Below are 26,921 nucleotides of genomic sequence, written 5' to 3'. Positions count from 1 at the left end.
CAATGTGGGACTTGATCCCAGGACCCTGGGATCATGACCTGAGCCGAAGGCAGACGCCTAACCGACTAAGCCACCCAGGCACCCCAACTCTGAAACATCTTATTAGTCTAATCAGGGAGCTCTGAACCACAGTGGGGTTTAAGGAGGAAGATAGACTTCTGCTAATCTCCCTGGAAAAGGCTAAGGAATCAATATTTCCTCACACTTGTAGGATACTTGATACCACTTTTGTATTTGATTTTCCTAGCAACCTTTTTGATTACGTTCAAAAGATTTTTTTGAGCACCTTCTATATTCAAGGCCTTATGCTGAGAATACTGGCCTTTTCCTGTAAAACACTTATCACTCATTCAAGTGCATAGATGTTTCTGTCATTTTCTTTTGCTTAATGTCTGTCTCCTCCACTGGACTGTAAGTTCAAAGAAGGCAGAAATCATGTCCATCTTCTTCCCCGCCAAATCTTCAGCACCTACAGCAGTGCCTGGCAAACAGTAGTCACTCAATAGATACTTACAGAAAAAAAAATAATAAATCCAGAGGGCTGGGTCCTGGGGACAGTCTTTAATTTTGTAACGGCGATGTGTAGAAGCAGGCCTCTTAGCCTGAAACATAGTAGATGATCCATAGACATTAACTAAGCTAAACAAATAGTACCAGGAAACACATACACAGTGCCTACCGTGTGCCAGGCATTATGCTAAGCCCTTTACATTCATTCACTCACCTAATCCTCAGAAAAGCCCTATGAAGTAGGTACTATCATTATCCCTGTTTTACAGATGGGGAAACCGAGGCACAGAAGTTCGCCAACTTGTAAGCAGCAGAGCTGAGATTTGAACCCCAGCTACCCAGCTCTCAAATCCATGTCCCTAACCACTACACTGCCTTCCAACAACGAATGCTTGAACCGAGATCTAGAGAGATGGAGCAATTGGCAAAGATGTCACGGGAATAACACGGTGGAGGCGGGCCTGGAGCCTGAGTCTGCTCTCTGTATAATGCTTCGCCCACTCTAGCACATGGTATCTGGCTGCTGGTACAGAGCCCCTGGGAATAGAGGCATCAGGATGGATCTGAGAAGTCTAGACATCTGTGCAGAAAAAGGCCCAGGTTGACTGGGTGGGTCTCCGCAGAAGAGAGCAAGAGCCAGGGAGCAGCCTTTAGGGCAGAAACAAGTATTGTTACCAGGTCTCCTTTCTCAAGCAGGGAAAGGTTGCTTTTCAAAGGTCTTATCTGAGGTCTAAACCATTGTCTTTTCCTGCACTCATTTATCAGGGACTTCCCCACACACAGCCAGAAGCACCCCATGGCCATATCTGCCTCATTGCAATGGAGCACACATGGAGCAAGGCTATATATTAGAGAGATATTAGATTAGATGGGATGATCTGAAACCTGGTGTGTGTAGGAAGCTTGGGGCGGGGCCAGGGCCGACAACAGGGAAGACTGGAATAAAGGTTAGGTCAAGCCTAAAATCTTCAGCAGCTAAAAGGACTCAAAGAGACTAGAGCAAAACACCTATAATCAGCGCAGCCTAAGAGGTGCTGGCATTCTGTTTGGGCTTCTTGGCACAACAGAAGAGCACCAGAGTCATGGCCTTCCTCTCCAGACTAGATCTTCAGGAATGCCTCCAAACCCTGTCTGTTTTGCAGTGGATCCCAGTCTACATATTTTTAGGTGAGTGAATCCCAAGGGCTGGAGAGCACATGGGAACAGGCCAAGAAAGAGGCCAGGAACTCCCAGATGAAGAAGGCTCCAAAGATTATTTGGTTGGTCCCATCTTTATGGGAAGGACTGTGCCTCCCCACGCAGAGAGAGGGGGCTACTGTTGAGTTTATTAGATTTCTCTCTTTGCAATGGAGGGGCACAAGGGCCACGAGTGAGGCTGTGGGCACTCTGGTTTAAAGATCACCACAACCTTCTCAGGACTGCCCCCTCTTTTTTATTTCAAGTCTTCATTTAAATCCCAGTTAGTTAGCACAGAGGGTAATATTAATTTCAGGAGTAGAATTTAGTGATTCGTCACTTACATGACACCCAGTGCTCATCCCAACAAATGCCCTCCTTAATACCCATCACCCATTTAGCCCATCCCCCTGCCCACCCCCTCTGAACTAGCTGAAAAGAGTCCTATTCAGGGATGGGGGCGGAGGTGGTGGTGGCTTGCAGAGCTGGTGTTACTAGGTAGGCAGAGGTGATTTTCCAGTATAAAACTTTGCTGAGAAAATTCTGGGAAGTCTGGAAGTTGTCTGAGTGACTCATTAGACAGAATTTTAATAAAGGGCCAGTTGTGCAGTGGACTCAAAGCATGGCAATTACCGGTGCTGGGCAAACGGGTTGAGAACTCTCCGCCAGAAGCCAGGACTTCGTGGACAATTACAAGGACCAAGCTTGGAAACCGGATGGGGAGAAATGCCATCCTGAGCACAGCCAATGCCAATCTTTGGGAGGCTATATCATCCCTTAGAGCAGAGAGTCTTAATCAAAGACCTATAGACCTAGAACTTGAGCTGGGGAGGGCGACTTTGAATTTGGATAGAAAAAATTACTTGTTATTTTCACTGACCTCAAACTGAAAAAATGAATGTAGGCAACAAACCAAAGAACCTTTAGCAGCACCAGTGAATTTGTCAGTAACAGACATCACAAGTTTACGTCTCACGTGCCCGTTGTTGCAGACATCTTGAAATTTCATTTATGCTCATGACTACCTCAAAATTCCAGTAGTTATTGGAACCACCATTAGGTCTGATTATTTAATGCATAAGCCAAGAAGCCCATGTTACTCTATCACATTTTTTATAATGTTGTGAGAATTGCGTTGTAATATGATGCATTTCCTTTGTAAGTCTGTATATTTTACTTGGGGTATTTAAGATATTATTCGGAGAAGAGGTCTCTGGGCTTCACCAGACTGCCAACAGGGTCTATGACCCCCAAAAGATGATGACTCATTGAGCCTTATTGAAATCAAATCATGCTGAGCTCTTAGTCTATCAATGGCCTGCCTCTAGCTGTGTTAAGAAAAAAAAGCGATATTTCTGTAAACTTGCTTCTAGTCTTTCATATTTTCTTTTTGTTTCCCTTTGTGTTTATTTTAACTTCCTCAAACAGACTGCTTTGACAAGTTCCAGCCCTCAGTTAGGAAATTGAGGGGCGCAGGAATATCCTAAAAGACTTGGCATCGTGGTGATCAGGTCTGGATCCCAGAAAGAGTGGGCAAAGATGGGGATTAGAGAGCAGGGAAAAGAGGTCAAGAGAGGGAGAACTGTGTAAACTGATCCCTTTAGGGGTGGGGTCTGTCCCAGCCCAGAGAGCCTTTGTGTGGTATTCAAACACAAGTGCCCAGACTGTTCTGACTCTTCTGGGAGCTCTCTTTAATAACACGTTTTCATTTTTTGACCACAAAATTATTTGTTTTAAAGTATTTTTTTCTCTCTTCCTCTCCCCATCTCAAAGGACACTGTCTCTAGACAGGGATGAGGATAGAAGGCATATCCGACCCTGAATACGTAAGAGCCCAGAGGTGAAGGTTAACCACCTAATAATGCCCACACCCCATCTTACTAGCTTCCAGTCGTACTGGAGGAGCTTGAGGTATGGAGTGGGGATGTTAGGGACCAATGACGGCACCTACGTGTCTTCAGTGAAAACACTAAAAACAGATGTGAATGTTTTGTTTCTCCTGTAGTTTTGAAAGTTTTTTAAAGTTGTGGGAAAATACACATAACATCCAATCAACCGTTTTAACTATTTTTAAGTGTACATTTTAGTAGCATTAAATACATTCAGTGTTGTGCAACCATCACCAACCACCATCCACCTCCAGAACTCTTTTCATCTTGTAAAACTGAAACTCTGTACCCATTAAACAAGAACTCACCATTTCGCCTCCTCCCAGCCCCCGGCAACCACCATTCTACTTTCCATCTCTGTGAATTTGACTCCTCTGGGTACTTCATATAAGTGGAATTATGCACCATTTGTCCTTTTGCGACTGACTTATTTCACTTGCCGTGTATTCGAGTTCCACCTGTGTTGTATCATGTGATCGGATTTCCTACCTTGTTAAGGCTGAATAATATTCCGTTGTGTGAATATTGTAAATAATGCTTCTATAAACATGGGTGTTCAAATATATCTTTGAGATCTTGTTTTAAATTCTTTTGGATATATTCCCAGAAGTGGAATTGCTGGATCATATGGAAATTCCATTTAACATTTTTTTGAGGAACTGCAATACTGTTTTCCATAGCAGGTGCACAATTTTACATTCCCACCAACAGTATACAAGGGATCCAGTTTCTCCACATTCTCTCCAACACTTCTTTATTTTCTGTTTTTTTTTGTTTTGTTTTGTTTTTTGTTTTTAAACAGGAACCATCTTAATGAATGTGATGATATCTCATGGTGATTCTGATTTGCTTTTCCCTAATGATTAGTGGTGTCGAGCAGCTTTTCGTATGCTTGTTTGCTTGTTGGCCATTTGTCTCAACTTCTTTTAAATTGATTACCATTCCGTTTGTCTTCCTCTACTAATTTAAATGTTATATATCCAGTTTCTATTATTTTAGTGATTATACTAGAATTTACAACATGAATCCTGGGTCTTGGAGGTTACTGAGGTAGCTGTAGCACCTAACAGTGTGAAATGCCCACAGAGGTGCCTAAAATATTCACATCTGTTCAGTAGTTACAGAGCAAATACTAATCACAAGACAGTGACTGTCCTTGTCAAGACTGCGATGAGTCAAGTACCAACTCCTTATTATCTAGGAACAAAGATAAAGCAATCATTTCCACTATTATACACAGTTTATGCATCATGCTGGACACATACACAAGTCACTACTATGTAAGACAGACTGTAGTAAGTGAAAGAAAGAGTAACAGTGAAGTGATATTACGATTTTGGGGGAAGAAGTATTACAACAAGTTGAGGGGATGGGGGAAGGCAGAAAAGAGAAACCGTGAAACATGGTGAACAGGACGTGGATTCTGGAATTTGTCAAACTTGGAAAACAATTAGCTGTGTGACTTCCAACAAGTATTGTGACCCCTCTAAGCCTCAGTATTCCCATCCTCTCAGCTTGGTCTACAGTAAATGCTCCATATAGAAAAGTGTCCCTACCTTCCTTCTTTCCCTCCCTCTTTTCCTTCTCTCCCTCCCTTCCTAATTTCCTTCTTTCTCCTCTTTCTCACCCACTTTCCTTCATTCCTCTGTCTTGCTCAGAGCCTCCCTCAGTACCTCTCCTTCCCAAACGATGCTCAGAATCATGGCTGATTACTGAACATCACTGAAAGTAATGGGAGACAAAAAAAGGGGGAAATAGGAGGGGAAAAAGGCAAAGGGACAAGAAGGAGGGAAAAAGTGAGAAGAGAGGAATAAAAAGACAGTTTGGGGGAGATGTGAAACACAAACATTCATGAGCCTTAGAATTAGGCAATGGCCCCGACAGCCCCCTGAGGGCCAGCTTCCATTAGAGGATGGCTTTCCATCAGTCTCTTCTTTTCTGGGCTTGTATCACTATCTACCTAAACTGTTGCAATATCCTCTTTCCTGGCCCTCTACCTTCTACTCTCCACCCTCTCCAATCTATTCCACTGCTTGCTCCCAGTAGAATCTTTTGAAAACGTCTTTGATTACAGCCCTCTTCTGCTCAAAAATAGTCAGTGTTTTCCCACTACCTACTCAGTGAAGTACAAATGTGTAAGCCTGGGCATTCAAGGCCCTCCTCCTCTCTCTGGCTCTAACCTTTTACCAACTCATCACTCTACTCTTCCCCTATATGAAGATTGTGTTCCAGGCAGTCTATTCACAGAACAAACGTAAAGGGTACTCTCCCACTCCCTCACCTCTGCTCTGACTAGTCCCTCCACTAGAAAGATGCTTTGATCATTCTTGCTGGACTAATCGTGGACAATCCATCCTTTGAGATATTGCTCAAGTCATGTCTTCTCTGCAACATTTCCTAGACAACCCAACACTACATCACCTCTGAAAGTCCAAAGCAATTTGTAAAAATAGGTTAGGTAGCAACCCTTATATCCTTTACCCCCTCTATCCAATGAGCCGCATGAGAACAGGAGCCAGGTCTTGTCATGGTTTTACTTCTCACAAGACCAGGCTTGACACTAAATTGATGATTCTTCTAGATTTCTTCTTCCTCAGTAGAGCTCTTAAGTCCATCTCTTGTTCTTTTTCCTCTTTCCTGGTCATCTTTTTTTTTTTTTTTTTTTTTTTTTTTAGGTGGAGGTAGGCCTCCCTTCTTTCTCTGATTTCTGATACTACATGAAATAGAACAGAGTCTTAGGAGTCAGACAGGCCAGGTCTGCAATTTGCTTGCTATGTGACCTTGTGCAAGTAAGTCACTATTATTTTTTATGTGACCTTCACAAGTAAGTCATTCACTCTCCCCCACTGTAGAAACAGAACATAGTATATGCTTCTAAAGGCCATTCTGAAGACCAAAGAGGCAAAAAAAATCCTCAATAGATGTTCATTTTCTTCCTTTCTGTTATAGAAATTGACATTACTTGGAACCCAACCACTAGACCTCAGAAGACACTGCCAACCTTGCCATTTGATCAACAGAGAAATGACAACCACTTTTGAGACAGGCACCCTAGGTGCTGACTTCATTGCACCTTCAGGAAGAATAACAAGTTACTAGATCCTAGAAAATTCGGCACATAGAGACTTTGATACATTCCCAGCATTCGCACAGGCTCCTTCAAGGCACCATTCATTCCTCCCCGCCATCTGATCAACTGTCCAGCTCTGAAAATTCTCCCTCCATAGTATCTTTTAAACTGGTTTGAGAAATAGTAACCTACTTCAAGTTCCCATTGCCTCTTATCTAAATTTCTGCAACTCTTAGCTGATTCCCTGCCTACAGTTTCTCTTGCTACCATGGTTATCCCAAATTATCTTCCTGATACATAGATATGATCATGCTGCTTCTCTGCTTAATAATCATCTTCCCTCTAGCATCAGGCCTAATCTCCCCAGCTTCCTTCCCAGCTCCGTCTCCTATTCCATGGCTTCCCATGCTCCCTGTACTTTTGCAGGTTATGGTGTTATGGGCCTTGGACTCTTCCACCTACAGGTCTTTGTTTGAGTTCTTCCTCATGCATGGAAGGCTCTTCCTCCACTAATCTTCCTCCACTAATGTCAAAATCCTACTCTTCCTTCAAAATTCAACTTAATTCTTACCCTCTACAAAAAGCCTTTCTAGGTTCCCCAGTAGTAAGGAATGGTCTTCTGCTTGGATTCCCATAGAATAACATTTGAGGAGCACCTGGGTGGCTCAGTCAGTTAGTGTCTGCCTCCAGCTCAGGTCATGATCCCAGGGTCCTGGGATCGAGTCCCACATGGGGCTCTCTGTTCCGCAGGGAGTCGGCTTCTCCCTCTGCTCCTTCCCCACTTGTTCTCTCAATCTCTTTCATTCTCATTCTCTCTCTCAAATAAATACATAAAAGCTTTTTAAAAAAATGACATTTGAACCCTGACTTATATAGTTTTCACCCTCTTGAATGTATCCATTATTTATGGTATCAATCTTCCCCATTAGAATGTGAGTTCCTGGAAGGCAAAACCTTTCTTTTCTACCTGTATTAATATGGGTTAACATACACAAAGTGCCTAAAATAGCTCTTGTCACAGCAAAGACTCAACAATTGCTACCTACTTTTTTCCTAAAGGTTGGAGCTTTTTTTCCCCAAAGCTTGACCACTCTGAACCTCACTTTTCTCATATGTAAAATGAGGATAATAAAATTACCTACCTGGGGTGCCTGGGTGGCTCAGTCAGTTAAGTCTCCAACTCTTGGTTTTGGCTCAGGTCATGATCCCAGGAATCCTGGGATCGAACCCCTTGTTGGGCTCCACATTCAGTGTGGAGTGTGCTTGGGATTCTCTCCCTCCTTTTTTCCCTCCCCCTCTGTCCCTCCCCCCTTTCTAAAATAAATAAATGAATAAAGTCTTTTTAAAGAGGGCACGTGTTGTGATGAGCACTGGGTATTATAGACAACTATAGAATCGTTGAACACTACATCAAAATCTAATGATGTACTATATGCTGGCTAAGTGAACATAATTAAAAAATAAATAAAAACCTGGGAAGGTTACAAAAAAAAAGAAAAGAGAAAGGACCCAAAGAAATAAAATCAAAAAAATAATAATAATAAAAATCAAAAAAGAAGAAAGATCACAAATCAATAACCTAACCTTCTGGGATGCCTGGGTGACTCGGTCAGTTAAGCATCTGACTTTGGCTCAGGTCATGATCTTATGGTCCTGGGATGGAGCCCTGCATCAGGCTCCTCTCTCAGCTGAGAATCTACTTCTCTGCCTCTCTCTCTCTCTCTCTCTCTGCCCCTTCCCCCCACACTCTGTCCCTCTCAAATAAATAAATACATCTTTAATAAATAAATACATAAATACGTGCATACATACATACATAAAATTATCTACCTGTTAGGGTTATGAGAGAATTAAATGAGATAATGTACATTAAGTGCTGAACCGAGTGCTTATTAATAATAAATGCTTAATAATAAATGGTGTCAATGACCATATGTACATTATTTTCATCATTTCCTTATTTATTCTCTTCACCTTCTTCCTTGCAGTCCCCAACCTTGTCCCCATGGCTTCTAGTACAGAGATTTCACATGAAGTGTGCTCCAAGTTTGTTGGATTATTAAATTACCATTTACTCTCACAAGTTCTTATATTTATGGTTAATGTAGATCTAATAAGTAATCACAAAGTCACAGGAATTCATCTGTGACAAACTAACCACATTCTTGGCTTTCTAAAGGTTTGGATCCAGCCAATTAGGACACTGGGCTTTTCCTTTCACTGGAAATAACTGCTTGCCTATAGCCTTACACACACATATATACCTTGGAACCCCAGAAGTCCTTTCCTTGTTTGGAATAAGAGCATTATTGGTTTCTGTCCCTGTTAGCTTTCATCTGCTGCTCTGTGAACTTTGAAATAAGACTTCTCCATGTGCTACAATTTAATGTAACAAAAATTTATCATGAGTCATCTCCCTGTGCTTGGCACTGTGCTAAAGGCTGTTTTCAAGAAGCTCACTGTCTAACAGGGAGAGGGACAGACATATGAGGTACTAACTACACAAACAGCAAAATGAAACAGGACCAAAAAGAAGCATAAGTAATGTACTGTGGGGGTGTGGAAGAGGCAACCCTTAATTCTGAGCAGAGAAACGCCAAAAATATCATTTAAGGGGGTATCATTTCAGCTAATCCTTGAAGGCTGAGCTTATGACTTAACATTTTTTCCCAAATTGACTCATTGTTGTTACCTAAATTAATGTATTTTATTTTTTAAAAGATTTATTTATTTATTTATTTGGGAGAGAGAGTGAGAGCATAAGCAGGAGGGTCAGAGGGAGAGGGAGAAAGAAACTCAAGCAGACTCCCAATGCAGGGCTCAATCCCAGGACCCTGAGATCAGGACCTGAGCCAAAACCAAGAGCTGGACGCTTAACTGACTGAGTCACCCAGATGCCCCTAAATTAATGTATTTTAACAGAAATTTTATATCACTACCGTAAGTTCACTTTTATTCACTGTACATTAAAATAATTTTCCATCCATATACCACCTCAGACCATCTAGCATACCTACAGTGGTATGGGAACAATGCTTTGAGAAATACTGGGCTAGAGCATAAGCGGTGTCAGCGCAGTTAGTGAGAGATGAGGCTCGGACGGTGTGTGGGGATAGTCCATGGAGGGCCAAACACATCTAATATGTTTAGACTTTTTTCTGCCAGCAGTGGGAAAATATTGAAGGTTTCTTTCTCTTTTTTTTAAAGATTTTATTTATTTATTTGACAGAGAGAGAGAGTCAGCCAGCAAGAGAGGGAACACAGCAGGGCGAGTGGGAAAGGAAGAAGCAGGCTCCCAGCAGAGGAGCCCGATATGGGGCTCGATCCCAGCACACCGGGATCATGCCCTGGGCCAAAGGCAGACGCTTAACAACTGAGCCACCCAGGCGCCTCAATATTGAAAGTTTCTGAGGCAAGCAACATTATGACTGTGTTTTGAAAAAAAAATCTGGCAGTAGCATGGGAAATGGACCAGAAGGGAAGGCACCAGCAGGCAAAAAGAGCAGACTAAAGACTGCAGTCCAGACCAGAGGAGATCGAGCCTTCAACCATAGCAGTAGCAATGGAGATGGAAGCAGGGGAATGAATGGGAGAGAGAATTTTTGGAAAGGGAAAGAAGTCAAAGACAGCTCCAAAATATTTCAACTGTGACATTTATTTTGAGGCCTAAAAGATGAATAGGAACCAGCCAGGAAAGAGCTGAGGAAGGATTCTTCCAGGTGAAAGGGACAGCATGCACTGAAGCCCAGAGGCTAGAGAGAAGAGTGAGTTGGAGGAACAGACAGAACAGTATGGTGGAATGCAGAAAACAAGGAGGTGGCCAAGGGCTCCACCACAGAGTGCCTTCGAAACCAAGATTACAAGACCTAAGAGACTTCTCCTTAAGACACACCAGAAGCCATGTTCGATGTTGAATTAGTAAATTTCCATTTACTAGCACACATTCTTATATTTACAGTCAGTTTAGAACCAATAAGTAATTTCAAAGCCACAGAAACGCCTCTTTGACAAGCCAGTCATGTTCTTGGTTGTATGCTGTACAGCGACAGAGTCAGACTTGCATTAACATGCTAGCTGCATCAAGGCTGAAATGGAAGCAGGGAGCCTATGTAGAAGACATTGGGAGCCATCTAGGAGAGAGATAATGGTGGCTGAGACTGGGTGGTAGCATGAAAGTGGGGAATAGAATCGTTTGAAAGGTGTTTGGAGGACAGAACTGCCAGGAATTGGTAACTGACTAAAGGGAAAAATAATTAGAGCTTAGAGGTTAAAGGGTGCAGTCTCTGGAGTAAAACAGTCTGGGTTCTCAACCCTGGCTCACCCGCAAGCTAGCTTTGTGGTCTCAGGTCGTTATTTAATCTCTCAAAACCTAGGCTCCTCATATACAAAATGAGATTAGTTGCTGTGTTAATGGAGTCTTTATGAAGATTAAAATATACATGTAAATCGCTTAGTTTTACAGGATGAGTGTACAGTAAATACTAGCTATTACTGTATGGGGAAAGTGAGCAGGTAAGATGAATCAAAGATATTTTGAAGAAAGGACCCACTCAGATTCATATCGGTACCATCTTTAACTTAAGCAAGTAATCAATAGTAATTTGAGGCTGTGCAAGTTTAAATTTATCTTTTTAAGTCAGGACCAGGGTTAAAAGGGTCAATTTACCAAGAAGATATAACTATCCAAATGGAGATGCACCCACAACAGAACTTCAATATATATGAAGCCAAAGCTGGCAGAACTGAAAAGAAAAATAGACAAACTAACACTGATATTTGGAAACTTCCTCAAAAACCACAAACAACCAAAACTCACACAAGATGAAATAGATAACCCATAAGTATTAATTAAATGAAATTTTTAATTTTGGAGAATAAGAAACCTTCCAAAACAGAAAACTGCCAGCCCAGATGGTTTCAACAGCAAATTCTACCAAACATTTTAAAGAAGATATATCACAAATTCTACACAATCTTTCCCAGAAAATGAAAGAGGAAGGAACACTTGCCAACTCATTTATGAGGCCAGACTCTGATACCAAAACTAGACAAAGATGATACAAGAAAGATGACTATAGACCAATATTCCTCATAAATATAAAAGCAAAAAACCCCAATAAAATACTAGCAAATTGAATCCAGTAATACAAAGCATAATATACCACAGCCAAGTGGGCTTTATCCCAGGAATGCAAGTGAAAATATTTGAAAATCAATGTAAACTACCATATTAACAAAGGAAGAGAAAACACATGATCATATCAACTGATGTAGACAAAGCATTTGATAAACTTCCATTTCAATCATGATAAAACCACTCAGCAAAATAGGAATAGAAGGAAATTTCCTCAACCTGATAAAGAGCATCTATAAAAAAAACCCTGTAGCTAACATTATATTTAATGTAAGACTGAAAGCTTTCTCCCTAAGATTGGCAGCAAAGCAAGGATGTCCACTCTCACCATTTGTATTCAACATCATACTAAAATTTGTAGCAAATGCAATAAGACAAGAAGAAGAAGAAGAAGAAGAAGAAGAAGAAGAAGAAGAAGAAGAAATAAAAGCATACAAACTGAAAAATAAGAAAAAAAACTGCCCTAATTTACGGATGCTATGATTGTCTGTAGAAAATCCCAAGGAATCTATTTTAAAAACACACACACACACGAAAACTCCAACAACTAGCAAAGGAGGTTAGCCAAGTTACAGGATACAAGATCACACATAAAAATCAACCACATTTCTATATACTGGCATTAAACAATTGAAAATAGAAATTTAAGGGGCGCCTCGGTGGCTCAGTTCGTTTGGTGTCTGACTCTTGATTTCAGCTCAGGTCATGATCTCAGGGTCGTGAGATTGAGCCCTGTGTTGGGCTCTCGGCTGAGCATGGAGTCTGCTTGAGATTCTCCCTCTCTCTGCTCCTACCCCCACTCACACTCTAAATAAAAAATAAATAAATAAATAAAATCTTAAAAATAAAAAAATAGAAACATTTTACACAAAATACGCCAGTTTTGGCTTCCACATTGTTGTGCAAGCACACATCAAAATATGATATCATTTTGCTCAACCTGTAGCATGTGACCACAGCAGTGGCCAGGCCAATTCATTTGGCTCACCATCATGGGGATGGAACATGGTGCCTGTGTCTATTAATCAAGCTTTGATTAACCACTCACCCCACAGTGGTTTCCTTAATGTAGGATTACAGTCGATATTGCTAATGCGTGGAGATTAGTACAGGCCTATGTTTCAGTGTTCATAAATATTTATCAATAGACTCACAGTTTAAATATCTTTAAATATTTTTAATAATTTTCTTTTTTTAAGATTATTTATGTATTTATTTGAGAGAGAGAGAGCACGAGCATGCATGAACAGGGGAGAGGAGCAGAGGGAGAGGGAGAAGCAGACTCCCCACTGAGCAGGGAGCCTGATTTGGAGCTCGATCCCAGGACCTCGAGATCATGACCTGAACCAAAGGCAGGCACTTCACCGACTGAGCCACCCAGGTGCCCCTATTTTTAATAATTTTCAATCATCGAGAACTTCAGACAACATGTGCTATTCTATTCTGGAATGCCCCCTTGAGAACCTGCAGCCACAGCTGGCAGATCTCAATGGTACTGTGGGCCACTCCTGTATCAGAGGTTGGCCATAGACATTTCAGGGCTGTCCTTACTGAGCTGTCACAATCAGGCCACATTCCAGAGCTCCCCACTCTGCACATCAATCAGGTGTCATGGTAGTAAGTCTCTTGACTCAACGTTCTCCACTAGTAGACTTTAGAGACCTACTTACCTGTAGTGTTCAGCAGAGCTAAAACCCCCATTTTAGAAATGGGAAGTCAGATGACCTATGAGATGCAATTAATTCCCAGGACAACTGTGGTGCTCCAAAAACTCAGGGTTAGGCAGGATGGATATATTCTTTTTCAAAAAAAGGTAACAAAGACAGTGATTGTCATGGCAGAAAGTACACCTGTATGCTTCCCAAGTCGAGCACCAGTTGCTCCAGGCCCCATCCCTGGGCTGTGCTCTCCTGCAGTACTCTAAAAAATATTCCCCACAGTGCACTGAACAGCTGAAGTACTTATCATATATTTGTTCTTAACAGAAAAAAATCTTTAAAAATTTTATTATTTTATATTATTTTATATATAATATACATTATATATTATATTTATAATTATTAAATATTATTTAATTAATTTTATTATTATGTTAGTCACTATACAGTACATCCCTAGTTTTTGATGTAAAGTTCCATGATTCATTAGTTGCGTATAACACCCAGTGCTCCATGCAATACATGCCCTCCTTAGTACCCATCACCAGCCTATCTCATTCCCCCACCCCCTCCCCTCTGAAGCCCTCAGTTTGTTTCCCAGAGTCCATAGTCTCTCATGGTTCATTCCCCCTTCTGTTTACCCCCCCTTCATTCTTTTCAGCTTTAAGAAGTCTCTTTAACATTTCTCGTAAGGCCAGTTTAGTAGTGATCAAATCCTTTAATTTTGCTTATGTAAAAACCTCTCTACCACTCCTTCAATTCTGAATGATGACTTTGCCAGGTAAAGTTTTCTTGGTTGGACGTTTCTTCCTTTCAGCACTTTGGTTTTTTTTATTTGCTTGTTTTCTTTTTTCACCAAAGAATAATTAAGGTTCAGTGTCACATTAGTTTCAGGTGTACAATATGATTTGACAATTCTATACGTTATTCATTGCTCATCAAGATAAATGTACTCTTGATCCTTTTTATCTATTTCATCCCTCCCCCCACTCATCTCCCCTCTGGGGACCACCAGTTTGTTCCTTGTATTTAAGAGTCTCTTTTTCATTGGTATCTTTTTTCTTTGTTGATTTGTTTTGTTTCTTAAATTCCACATATGAGTGAAGTCATATGGTATTTGTCTTTCTCTGACTGGCTTATTTCACTTAGCATGATACCTTCCAGGTCCAGCCATGTTACAAATGGCAAGATCATGTATATATATACATATACACATATACATATAACATCTTCTTTATCCATTCATCTATGGGTGGACCCTTGGGTTGCTTCTGTATCTCATTTATTATAAATAATGCTGCAGTAAACATAGAGGTGTTTATAACTTTTCCAATGAGTGTTTCTCATTTTCTTCCATAAATACCCAGTAGCGGAATTACTGGATCATATGGTAATTCTATTTTTAATTTTCTAAGGAACCTCCATACTGTGTTCCACAGTGCCTTCACCAATTTGCATTCCCACCAACAGTGCACAAAGGTTCCTTTTTCTCCATACCTTTGCCAACACTTGCTATTTCTTCTCTTTTGATTCTAGCCATTCTGACAGGTATAGGGTGGTATCTCATTGTGGTTTTTGATTTGCATTTCCCTGATGGTTAGTGATGTTGAGCATCTTTTCATGTGTCTGTTGGCCATCTGTATGTCTTCTTCGGAAAAATGTCTGTTCATGTCCTCTGCCCATTTTTTATTTGGATTATTTTTTGGCGTTGAGTTATGTAAGTTCTTTATATATCTTGGATATTAACTTCTTATCAGATATGTCATTTGCAAATCTCTCCTCTCATTCAGTAGGTTGTCTTTATGTTTTATTGATGGTTTCCTTTGCTGTGCAAAAGCTTTTTATTTTGATGTAGTCCCAATAGTTTATTTTTGCTTTTGTTTCCCTGGCCTCAGGAGATGTATCTAGAAAAATGTTGTTATGACTCATGTAAGAGATATTACTGCCTGTGTTCTCTTCTAGGACTTTGATGGTCATGTCTCACATTTAGGTCTTTAAACCAATTTGAGTTTATTTTTGTATATGATGTAGGAAAGTGGTCCAGTTCCATTCTTTTGCATGTAGCTGTCCAGTTTTTGCAGCACCGTTTGTTGATGAGACTCTTTCCCTCCTTGTATATTATTGCCTCCCATGTCATAGATTAACTGACCATATAAGCATGGATTTATTTCTGGGCCCTCTATCCTACTCCATTAATCTATGTGTCTATTTTTGTGCCAGTACCATACTGTTTTGATTACTACAGCTTTGTAGTATCTTGGAATCTGGGACTGTGATATCTCCAGCTTTATTTTCTTTTCAAGATTACTTTGGCTACTCTCTCTGTTTTTAATATTCTCTCTTTAACTTTTGACATTTTAATTATAATTTGTGTTGGTATAGATTTCTTTGGGTTCATCATATTTGGAACTCTTTGCTTCTTGGAGTTGTCTATTTCCCTCCCTAGGTTATGGAAGTCTTCAGCCATTATTTTCTCAAATAAGTTTTCTTCCCCTTTCTCTCTCTCTTCTCCTTTTGGGACATATATAATGCAAATGTTAGTCTGCTTGATATTGTTCCATAAACCCCTTAAGCTACCTTCACTTGTTTTCATTTTTTTCTTTTTGCTGCTTGGTGTTAGTTTTTCTGCCCTGTGACTGATCCTTTACTCTGCTTTACCTAGTCTGCTGTTGAACTCCTCTACTGTATTTTCTTTTTTTTTTTTTTTTTTTTAAAGATTTTATTTATTTATTTGACAGAGATAGCCAGTGAGAGAGGGAACACAAGCAGGGGGAGTGGGAGAGGAAGAAGCAGGCTCATAGCGGATGAGCCTGATGTGGGGCTCGATCCCACAGCGCCAGGATCACGCCCTGAGCCGAAGGCAGACGCCCAACCGCTGAGCCACCCAGGCGCCCCCTCTACTGTATTTTCCAGTTCAGTTATTGTATTCTTCAGCTCCATGACTTCTGTTTGGTACTTTACTACGTTTTCTATGTCATTGTTGAAGCTCTCACTGTGTTCATTCTTCTCAAGTTCAGTGAGCATCTTTACAGCCATTACTTGGAACTCTTTATCAGGTAGATTATCTCCATTTTTAAGGTTTTTCTTTTTCTTTTTCTTTTTTTTTTAAGATTTTATTTATTTATTTGACAGAGAGAGATAGCCAGTGAGAGAGAGAACACAAGCAGGTGGAGTGGGAGAGGAAGAAGCAGGCTCACAGCGGAGGAGCCTGATGTGGGGCTCGATCCCAGAACGCCAGGATCATGCCCTGAGCCAAAGGCAGATGCTTAATGACTGCGCCACCCAGGCGCCCCAGGTTTTTATTTTTCCTGACGTTTTGTCTTGTTCTTTCACTTAGAACATATTCATCTGATGTGCTGTATGGTGACTAATATAACAAAGTAAAAATTATTTAAAAAAAAAAGAACATATTCGTCTGTTTTCATTTTGCTTGACCCTCTATGATTGTTTCTATGTAACAGCTACCTCTCCCAGTCTTGAAAGAGTGGCCTTATATGGGAGATTAAACTTATCATTCAGCCTTTCTCTAGCTTTTGGTTGTTTCTGAGATCTTTGTAATTATTTAAGTAGCCTGATTTGTTCTTGATAGGTTCCAGTCATTGAGGGTAGGCCAACACTTGCCAGTGTTCTAAAGAGAGAGATCTCAGACAGTTTCGTTTCAGGTTAATTATAAGACAGATCCTCAGGCAACAGTTTTTAAGGTAGGCAAATGTAAACAGTGTTGTGAGTCTACAATATAAACCCTGCTGATACCTAGACAAGGCGTTCTGGAGGTGTCCGCTGGGCAACAGTTGCAAAAATTGTGGCTTTGGACTTCAAGCTCCTGTCTGAGTGGTATCAGCCAGCTGTGGGGAGGATAAGGAAGGGCACTAACATGGTGTTTCCCTATCCATATTCCCTGGAGGGTTCCTCTGTAGCCCCCGGATGTGTGGCAAACCTGGAGCCTGCCCCTCAATCTGAAGCTTCAGGACAAGAAAACAAAACTTTTTCATATGAAGACTAGGGGTTTGTTTCAGTCTGCTGTTTGTGCAGTGCCCTGTGGGTGGCAGCCTGCCAAAGACTATCTCTCCAATTGATTTGGACTCGTGGGGCCCAGAAATGCATTTCCCCTGGCCAAGAGAGCCAGGTTGTCAAGGGGTGTCTTTTGTATGGGCTGCATGTGCTTGCTGGCCATGGCTTGGTGGGCCACAACTGTGGCACATGTGGGTGGGGCACTTGGCCAGCCCAGCTGCAGTGGGTAGGCTGCACCTGCAGTGCATGGGAGGGGGTGTCAGTCCTACTGGAGCTAGCAGACTGGAGGTAGGGTGTGAAAAAGTCACCTGCTAGTACCAACAACAACAAAGCAGGAAAACTCAAAAATGACACCCACTGGTGCCTCCATCCTTGGAGAGCCTCCAAACAGATTTCTGTTTCTCCAGCAAATGCTTTAAGATTAATAAATTGGTCTCCACATATGGTCCAGGCACCTTTCAAACTATTGCTTTTGTGCTGGGTCCCAGGGCAAGTAGGTCTGTGTGCAAGCCCTTTTAAGAGTGAATTTTCCATTTCTTATAGCCCTATGGTTCTCCTTGAAGTAAACCCTATTGGTTTTCAAGACCAGACACTTTGGGATCTCATCTCTCTGGTGCAGTTCCCAACGGTTGGGAGGCCTGAAAGGAGGCACAAACCCTCACTCCTCAGGGACGAACTCCAGACTATAAGATCCCCTCCCAACTATGGGTCATTGTTCCTGAATGTGGGGGTTGCTTGTTAGACTGTGTCTCCACCTCTCCTACCTATCTCAATGTGGTTCTTTTGTCTTTTGTTGTGGAGGATCTTCTCAGCTAGCTTTCAGGTCCTTCCCAGAGGGAATTGTTCCTTGTGTAGCTGTAGAGTTGTTGTGTTCATGGGAGAAGGTGAGTTTAAGATCCTTCTATACCACATCTCGAACCCTCCAATGGCCAATTGAATCTTTGAGAAGGATGCAAAAGTAATTCAATGGAGGAACAACTGGATATCCATATGTACTATATGAACCTTGATCAAAACCTCATTCTTACTAAAAAAAAATAACTCAAAATGGATTATGGACATAAATGTAAAACACAAACTGTAAAACCTTTAGTAAAAAACTTAGAAGAAAACCTTCATGACCTGAAGTGAGGTTAAAAAGTTCTTAGATTTTACATTGAAAGCACAATCTGTAAAGGGAAAAAAATTATAAATTTGACTTCATCAAAATTAAAAGCTTTTGCTCTAAGAAAGGCCCTGTTAAGAGAACAATATAAAAAATTAAACACAGACTGGGAGAAAATGTTTACAAATCACATATCCAACAAAGAACTTGTATCCAGAATGTATAAAGATCTCTTAAAACTCACCAGTAAAAACAAAACAAAACGAAAAAAACCCAACTGAAAAATGGACCAAAGTGAAATAAACATATCCTCACCAAAGAGGATATACAGAAGGCAGATAAGCACATGGAAAGCAGTTAAGCATCATTAGATATTTGGGAAATACAAATTAAAATTATGATGAGATGCCACACCACACATCTATTAGAATGGCTTGACCATCTTCAATACAAACTAAATTTAAAGGCTGCCTTATGTGAACATCTTCCTTGAACACAGATAAGATTTTGGAAGCATCTCCTGGTGTCAAGGCCATAATATCTAAGGGAGGGTCACATATACATGTGCACAAATGGTTGTTCTTCATCATTCTCACCTCAGATACCTTTGCTTTCTGTCACAGAACTCCTTGTTCCACAAGCTTTAGCTCTTCCATGTTTGGCCTCAGTTTCTCTTATCTCTTTAAGTCGCACTTATGTCACTGTAACACCAGTGACACTCAAACAGGCTGCGTTTGTTTTATGGTCACACCTGCAGTTCAAATAGATTCCACAAGGGGGATAGTGTTTATGGAAGTAGAGCTCTTGGTTAGACTACCATTAAGACTTGTGAATAACTGAAAGAGATCAGATATAAGGCACACTATCCATCTACGATTTTTAAATAGCATCACATATAAATAACACAAATGCTGCCTAAACACTAATCATTTAAGTTTATCTATTATTGAAAAGATAAAACATTTATTTATCTTTCAGTCAGTCTATAGATATTTGCTATACACCTGCATGCAAGGCACTGTTCTAAATACTGGGGATACAAACTAAATTTATTTGAAGTAAGGTATAAAAGAAATGATACACTTAGGGAGCGCCTGGGTGGCTCAGTCGTTGAGTGTCTGCCTTCGGCTCAGGGCATGATCCCAGGGTCCTGGGATCGAGCCCTACATCGGGCTCCCTGCTCCACTGGGAGCCTGCTTCTTCCTCTTCCACTCCCCCTGCTTGTGTTCCCTCTCCCACTGGCTGTCTCTCTCTCTGTCAAATAAATAAATAAATAAAATCTTTAAAAAAAAGAAATGATACACTTAGGCTACCTTCAATTAATAATGATTCTTGCTGAGTTTTCTTCTAAAGCTTACCTGGCAAATTACTCTCATCTTCTATGAGGGTCAGAGGTAGCAGGACATTTATCCATGGAAAGCTTCCTGTGAAATTCCTCCCACCGCTATTTCTTATTTAATTAGCATGCTTATAACAACCATCTCAGCCAGCTCTTGCAGAGAGCATTCAGCCTATCACTAAGGTTTCTTCTACTCCATAACATGACTTTTTAAAGAAAGGACCATTCCATCTTTTTCTTGTTATTTTCATCTGTGTCTAAAATGCAAGAGACAAACCCACTGCTAAGTAACTCTTGAGTTTTTTCCCTTCTCTGGAAATCTTATCCACTATGATGTGGTTACCTGGCCAAAGAAGTCATTCTCTTATCTGGGTCTTTTCTCTTTTGCAATATGTGTACTTAGCCTTTCTCATAAATGCAGATTTCAAAATGGAATTTAATTCCCACTGCTGAGAGATGTGTCATGTTTATATTTCAAAGCCTACTGTGGTCCTTTGCTAACAGAGACAATAATCCCCCTTCTGGATTTCTGAGACATTTTGAATGTGACAAAACTGAACATAATAGAACACTTTCTAAATATGTGTTTTCTTCTCAGCATCAAGCAGCCTGTACACTTCAGGCAGCCCCTCTCCTCTGGTATGTACTGACTTAGCAGTTTCACAAAGAAAGGAGGGTCAAGCTTTTAGAAAGGATTTCCTGAAGTCCCAGAATGAGAATGTCAACCACTGGTTCAAGGTGTTGTCTTGCCAAGCCACTTGCCAGGTAGTCCTGTCGTTTGACCCCAGCTGAGGGCTTCCTCTGAGAATGTTGTGGTTATGCTGTTTCCTCAGTTAAGATTTCAACCATCAAAGGGACCCAGGTCCAGGGACTCAGAGGTTGGCCTGGACTACAGCAGAGCTGGGAGGGGTTGTGAGGGGAAAGGGGGAGAAGGGTCTCACACCAGCCTTGAACTGCTCCTTTAGTATAGAGCAGAGATGGGAGTTAGAATTATATTAAACTTGAAGGAAACCGAAGGAAACTGAACCTTTGTGTCCCCTCAGGAGCGATTCCCGTTTTTCTTATACCCTACTTTCTGGTGTTCACTAAATTCTGGATCTTGTCTGTGCTTGCCTTAGCCTGGCTTGCCTATGATTGGAATACCCACAGTCAAGGTAAGAAACAGGAAGAGTGGTGGTCCCTGTCTGGGCCGAGGAGGAACCACAGGGAAAGAGAAAGGGAGGGAGAGAGTGGGAGAGGCAGAGAGAGAAGGGGTGGGAAGAGGAAAGAAGGGGAAAGGGAAAGGAAAAGAGGTAAGTAGGTAGATGGTGGGAAAGATGGAAAGAAGCAAATAGGTGTAGAGGAAAGGAGAAGGAGAGAGGAGAGCAAAGCTCAACAAGGAACAGAGATCTCTCCCAGGTTTCCCAGGAAGGTGCCCCCAACCTTGGGATGTTTTCCTATCACCTTCCTGGCTGGCTACAGGGGATCAGGGGCTTCCTATATCTTTTGGGGGGTTGGATTCAGAGACAATACCTACAGCTCAGTGCTCTAGAAATATGGAAGTGTGGAAAGGGGACCTCTTCTGTGACCTGAGGACTGTAAGAACCCTCCACCTCTGGGAGAGGTTTGAGGGACTGGCAGTATCTCACCTGCACTTCCCTTCCCTTCTGTACCCACAGGTGGTAGGCGTTCAGCTTGGGTACGAAATTGGACCCTCTGGAAGTATTTTCAAAATTATTTCCCAATAAAGGTAACTACCCTTCCTTTTGGTGCCCTTGGTTCTTGTTGCCCAGACTCTCCCTCCCCACTCAGCTCCATGTTTTCGAAGGCTTTAGTGACCAACAATGAAAGTCAAGGCCCAGAAGCATAATGCAGAGTAGGCATCCAAGATGGATGGGCAGGTGGGGAAATAAATGGATAACAGCCTTTCTTCACAGTGGCAAACCCAGGTCAGCTTCCCTGAGCATTATAACCCCTGGCAATCCTGTGACAATGATGACATTTCAATGAACAGGTATTTGGGGGTCCCCAAGGGAAACACAGGATACCTGCTGGTATCTGGGTCCACATGTCCTCTCTTCCTTCTTCTTATCTACCGTTCTGACTTAATCTCCCTCCAACAGCTGGTGAAGACTCATGACCTCTCTCCCAAACACAACTATATCATTGCCAATCACCCCCATGGCATTGTCTCTTATGGTGTGTTCATCAATTTTGCTACTGAGGCCACTGGCTTTGCTCGGATTTTCCCAGCCATCACTCCTTCCGTAGGGACCTTGGAATGGATCTTCTGGATCCCAATTGTGAGAGACTATGTGATGTCAATGGGTGAGTATAAGAAATCATTCCATTCTCTGACCTACCTCAGAGCTCTAACCCCAATAAGCCCTGACAGTCCACATCTCACATCCTGCTTGGAAGAGGACTTAGTAGAATATAAGTCCAGAACACACTGGGCCAGTAACAAGAGTATGTGGCCACGCATCAGGTTCTAAGATCTGGGAGGCAGGGCTAGTTAGTCAGTCGGATAACTTATAGGCATTTATAAGAGTTGCCAGGAATCCTTTCAGAGGAGGAATCAGAAGGCTGAGTTTAGGATCAAAGCCACAGTGGAAAGCAGAAGGTTGGTGATGGCTAGTGGCTAGTCCTGATCACCCAGAGGGAGAGAACTCTGGACAGTTTCCAGAGCTGTAAGACTGGGGAGAGTGGACACTATTGATCTAAGAGGCAGTAGGCAGAGGAACTCACGGTAGGCCCAACTGTACTATAACAGACCCCCACCCCCAAGGCAAGCGGCTGACCCTAAGGACCAACCTCAGGATAGGGCTAACCCAGGATGTGGAGGTCAAAGACAGAAGAGTGGAAACAACAATAGTCAGGAAACAGAATTGTCTCCAGCATGAAGAACCCAGAGGAACCCCTTTCCCAAGTCTCAGGCATCAAGTTTGTTATGCCACTTGACTCTTTGGTTTCACAGGTGTGTGCCCAGTGAGTGGCTTGGCCTTGAAGTATTTGCTGACCCAGAAAGGCTCAGGCAATGCTGTGGTTATTGTGACAGGTGGAGCTGCTGAAGCCCTCTTGTGCCGGCCAGGAGCCTCTACCATCTACCTTAAAGAACGTAAAGGTTTTGTGAAGTTGGCACTGAAGACAGGGTGGGTCCCCAGGTTCTGGTGCCCTTTGTCAGGGTGCCATGGGTACTCTGTAACACCTCTCCAGAATGGTTCCCTCCTTTGGAAACCTGTTAGAAGGGGCTCTCTCTTCACTCTGATTGTTTCCCTCTGCTCCTTCACACTGTGTCTTAATTGTGTTTGGGGCTCCAGATACATTTGTAGGCACTTCTTTTACATGAAGTTGGAGAAAGAACAGTAGGAAAAGACCTTTACCTTCTGCCCATTAGCCTAGTAAGGTGGGGGTCTGGGGAAGTGGAGCTTTACTCTATATCAACCCACTAACAGAGAGGCCTGGAAAACCTACCCAGAGCAAGGAAGGCACTGAGCTTGGGGCTGTGGGGATTGCAAAAATAAAGAAGACATGGTTATTGCCCCCAAAGAGCATATAATCTGGTTTGAAAAGTAGAATGCATTCGTTCAGCAGTTATTGAACACCTTCTGTGTGTCAGGCATAGTACTAGGCTTTGAGGATATAAAAATAAATAAAACCTGGTCCTTGCCTTTAAGAAACCGACAGTCCCATGGGAACAACAGATATGTACACATATAACTACAAAATATCCAGAAGCCAACCACTTATCATCTCAAATATAACCTCCCATAGTTTAAACTAACATCATCTCTCCCCTGGATTATTACATTCTCCTAACTGCTCTACCTGCTTCTTTCTCTGCCTCCCCCGCATCCAAGAATCTATTCTCAACTGTAGCTAGGATGGTTCCATTAAACGTGAGATTATGTCACTACTCCAATGTTCCCATTTCACTCTGAGCAAAAGCCAAAGTCTTTAAGAGGACCTGCAAAACCCTAAATAATCTAGTCCTTAGCAACCCCTCATCACCCACTGCTCTCCCCTTTGCTCACTCTGTTAGAGCTACAGTGGTCTTCTTGCTGTCCCTCAAACAAGCCACATGCTCCTGCCTTAGGGTCTTTGCATGAGCTGTCCCCTCTGCCTGGAATGCTATTCCTCCAAATAACTGCTTGGCTCATTCCTTCACTTTCTCCAGGTATTTGCACAAATGTTTCTTCTCATTAAGTTCTATCCTGACCATCTTGCTCTATTTTTTCCTGTTGCATTTATCATCTTCTTATATATCACTGATTTTATTTATTATCTAGTTTTTTGTTTATTTGTCATTATTGTTTACTGTCTGTCTTCCCTCAAGAAAAACTGCGAGAGATTTTTTTTAATCCATTTTGTTCACTGTTGGGTCCCTGGGGCTTAATACAGTACTGACACATAGAAAGAGCTCAATAATAAGTATTTGTGGAAAGAATGATGTGCTATAATAGAGGTATGTACAAAGTCCTATGGGAGCAACAACTGATGGAAAAACTTTCACTCTCAAAGTAGAAGTTTCCTAAGTGAGTGACATCTGAATTGTGAGCTAAAATATTAGTAGGAGTTGCCAGTCAGACCAAAAGGGAGAAAGAACTCAGGGGACCTACAACATATCAAGCATAATGCGAGGCCCTAGAGATCCAAAGATGAATGACAAATTTCCCAACTTGGATCAGCTTGACAGACAACTAGGGAGTTAGACAGGTAAGGAGATAACTGTAATAATGAGTTAGAATAGTGTTAGTGTGGAGAAAGATAAGCTGAAGAGTAACTAATTCATACTGAGGAGACAGAATTGGAGGTAGTCAAAAATGTTTCTTAAAGAGATTGAAATTGTAGCTGAGTGTTGAAGGGCAAAATAGAATTAGCCATGTGAAGACAGAAGGAAGGGATTTCCGGCAGAGGGAGCAAAATGTACGAAGAAGCATAGACAAGAAACAACTTGGCACACTTAGTATGGCTAAGCAGATTGCAAGAAAGGGGTGGGGAAAGGGGAAGCTAGCACAAAAGCTAAAGCACAGAAGCCATGGTAAGCAGCATGATACAAAGTGAGGATCTCTGGAAGAGTTTTAAACAGAGGAATGACATGTCCAGATATGCAGTTTAGGAAGATCACTCTGGATGCTGCGTGCAATGAAAACAGTTAGATTGCCTAAGATTAGTTTCTTCTTATCAGAGGACAAGGTGTAGCAGCTCCCCCAAAAGGGTTCAGTTGGAAGGGTGGGCTATGGCAAGAATGAGACACAAAACTGTAGCTGTTGGAGTGCTTGAGTTCTTGTCTTATAATGAGGAGATTGGAAAGGTTTCATATCTTGGAGAGGATTTTGCTAGGGAGAGCTCCCTGGGAGAGTTAATACTTCTGCTCCTTTCTTTGCAGAGCATACCTTGTCCCTTCCTATTCATTTGGAGAGAACGAGGTTCACAATCAAGAGACCTTCCCTGAGGGCACATGGATAAGGTTCTTCCAAAAAACCTTCCAGGCCACATTCAAAAAAATCCTGGGACTAAATTTTTGTACTTTCCATGGCCGGGGCCTCACCCGAGAGTCCTGGGGCTTCCTTCCTTTCAATCGGCCCATTACCACTGTTGGTAAGCTTTCCAATACCTCCGGACCACCCTCGTTGTTGAGTCCCCCCACCCAGGTCATCCACCAAGTCCAGGGGGCCCAGCAAACAGCTGGGATGGGCAATGGGAATTCCAGTGGGTTTGGCTGAGGGCAGAGTGGGCAGGACAACTAAACAGATAAGAGTTGCAGCCATTTAAGAGCTGCCATGAGAGCATCTTTATTCACAAGCATTCCTTTGTCACTCTTCTGAGCTTGTTCTCATTCTCTTCAGCATGAGATTAGGTATTTGGAGAAGATGGGATGGGATGGAGCTAGAGCAGAGGGAAAAAACAAAGGAAGGGAAGGGGACACAGATACTGAGTTTCAGTATGTGGCTCCTTCTGAGGGATGGGTAATTTGAGTTGGGGAGGAGAGGCTCTGATGCTTGTCTCTTCTCCCTCCCCATAGTCGGGGAGCCCCTGCCAATCCCCAAGATTAACAGGCCAGACAAGAAGACAGTGGACAAGTACCATGCACTCTACATCGGTGCCCTGCGCAAGCTGTTTGACCAGCACAAAGTTCAGTATGGCCTTCTTGAGACCCAGGAGCTGACAATCATATAACAGGAACTAGATCTCTCCCATCACTAAACTCCTAGAGCATTGAGGAATCCAGGTAGGGCTACCCAGAAGGAAGAATCTGGGGAGAGAGGAGGATCTCAGGCGTGAGAGAGGAAGACATCCAAGCCAGAAAGCACTTAATGAATCTGGCTTGGTGGAAGGAACCAGAGGAGCGGAGGAAGAGTAGGAAACAACCCACTTTAGAAAGCAGAGTCTTGGGAATCCACAGATCTTCTTTGCCCCGGACTCTAGCCGGCTCTCTGATCAAAGGAATGAGAAGCCAAAGAACACCACTGCTCCTTCCTCCCAAACCTTAGTGACGCCATCACTATGTAGATTTAGGCTCAGAAATCTTGTTGAGAACAAGAATGGTTTGTTTCCTCCTCCTCCTTATAATTTGGGAAATACAACAAGGTAAACCAGGGACCTGACCTGTAGTTCTTGATCCAAGTGGAAAGGATTCCCTCAGTTGTTTCCCACGTCTACACTGGCAAAAACTTCTGTATGCAGTTACACTGTCTCTTCTATAAAAATAAAGGTCTCCTCCTGAAACCAATAATACACTATATGTTAACTAACTAGAAATTAAATAAAAATTTGAAAAAAAAGAATAAAGTTACAGATATATAAAACAGGCTATGACTAGTTTCTAATTACTGTGGTCATTCCTGGGCTTCCCTCAAACCTGGCCAGGAACTGGTCTGTGGGGAGTCACTTTCCTCTTCTTCATCCATCCTTTATACTTCCTCTGACAGAAAAGGTGAGAAGGAAGAACCAGAGCTGCTACACAGTGTAGGAGATAGGAGCAAAACTGGGAGAATTGGCATAGATACCCACTGAATTGTCCATCTCTCCTAACCCCGCATAACCATC

At 42.0% G+C, this 26,921-nt stretch overlaps 1 protein-coding gene across 1 annotated transcript; it reads left to right on the top strand.

Annotated features, from left to right (window-relative positions):
- Positions 1–1,592: 1,592 nt before the first annotated feature.
- Positions 1,593–26,051, top strand: DGAT2L6 (diacylglycerol O-acyltransferase 2 like 6). Its single transcript, XM_045775618.2, has 7 exons — positions 1,593–1,677; positions 20,936–21,046; positions 21,551–21,621; positions 21,995–22,199; positions 22,849–23,023; positions 25,261–25,472; positions 25,897–26,051. Exons 1-7 carry the CDS (start codon positions 1,593–1,595, stop codon positions 26,049–26,051), a joined length of 1,014 nt encoding a protein of 337 aa, XP_045631574.2.
- Positions 26,052–26,921: the final 870 nt, after the last annotated feature.

The sequence above is a fragment of the Ursus americanus genome, chromosome X (genome assembly GCF_024610735.1).
Source record: "Ursus americanus isolate L20-20 chromosome X, mUrsAme1.1.p, whole genome shotgun sequence".
Taxonomy (NCBI): domain Eukaryota; kingdom Metazoa; phylum Chordata; class Mammalia; order Carnivora; family Ursidae; genus Ursus; species Ursus americanus.
Note: the sequence above shows the minus strand (reverse complement) of the source record. Positions and strands in the feature narration are given on the sequence as shown.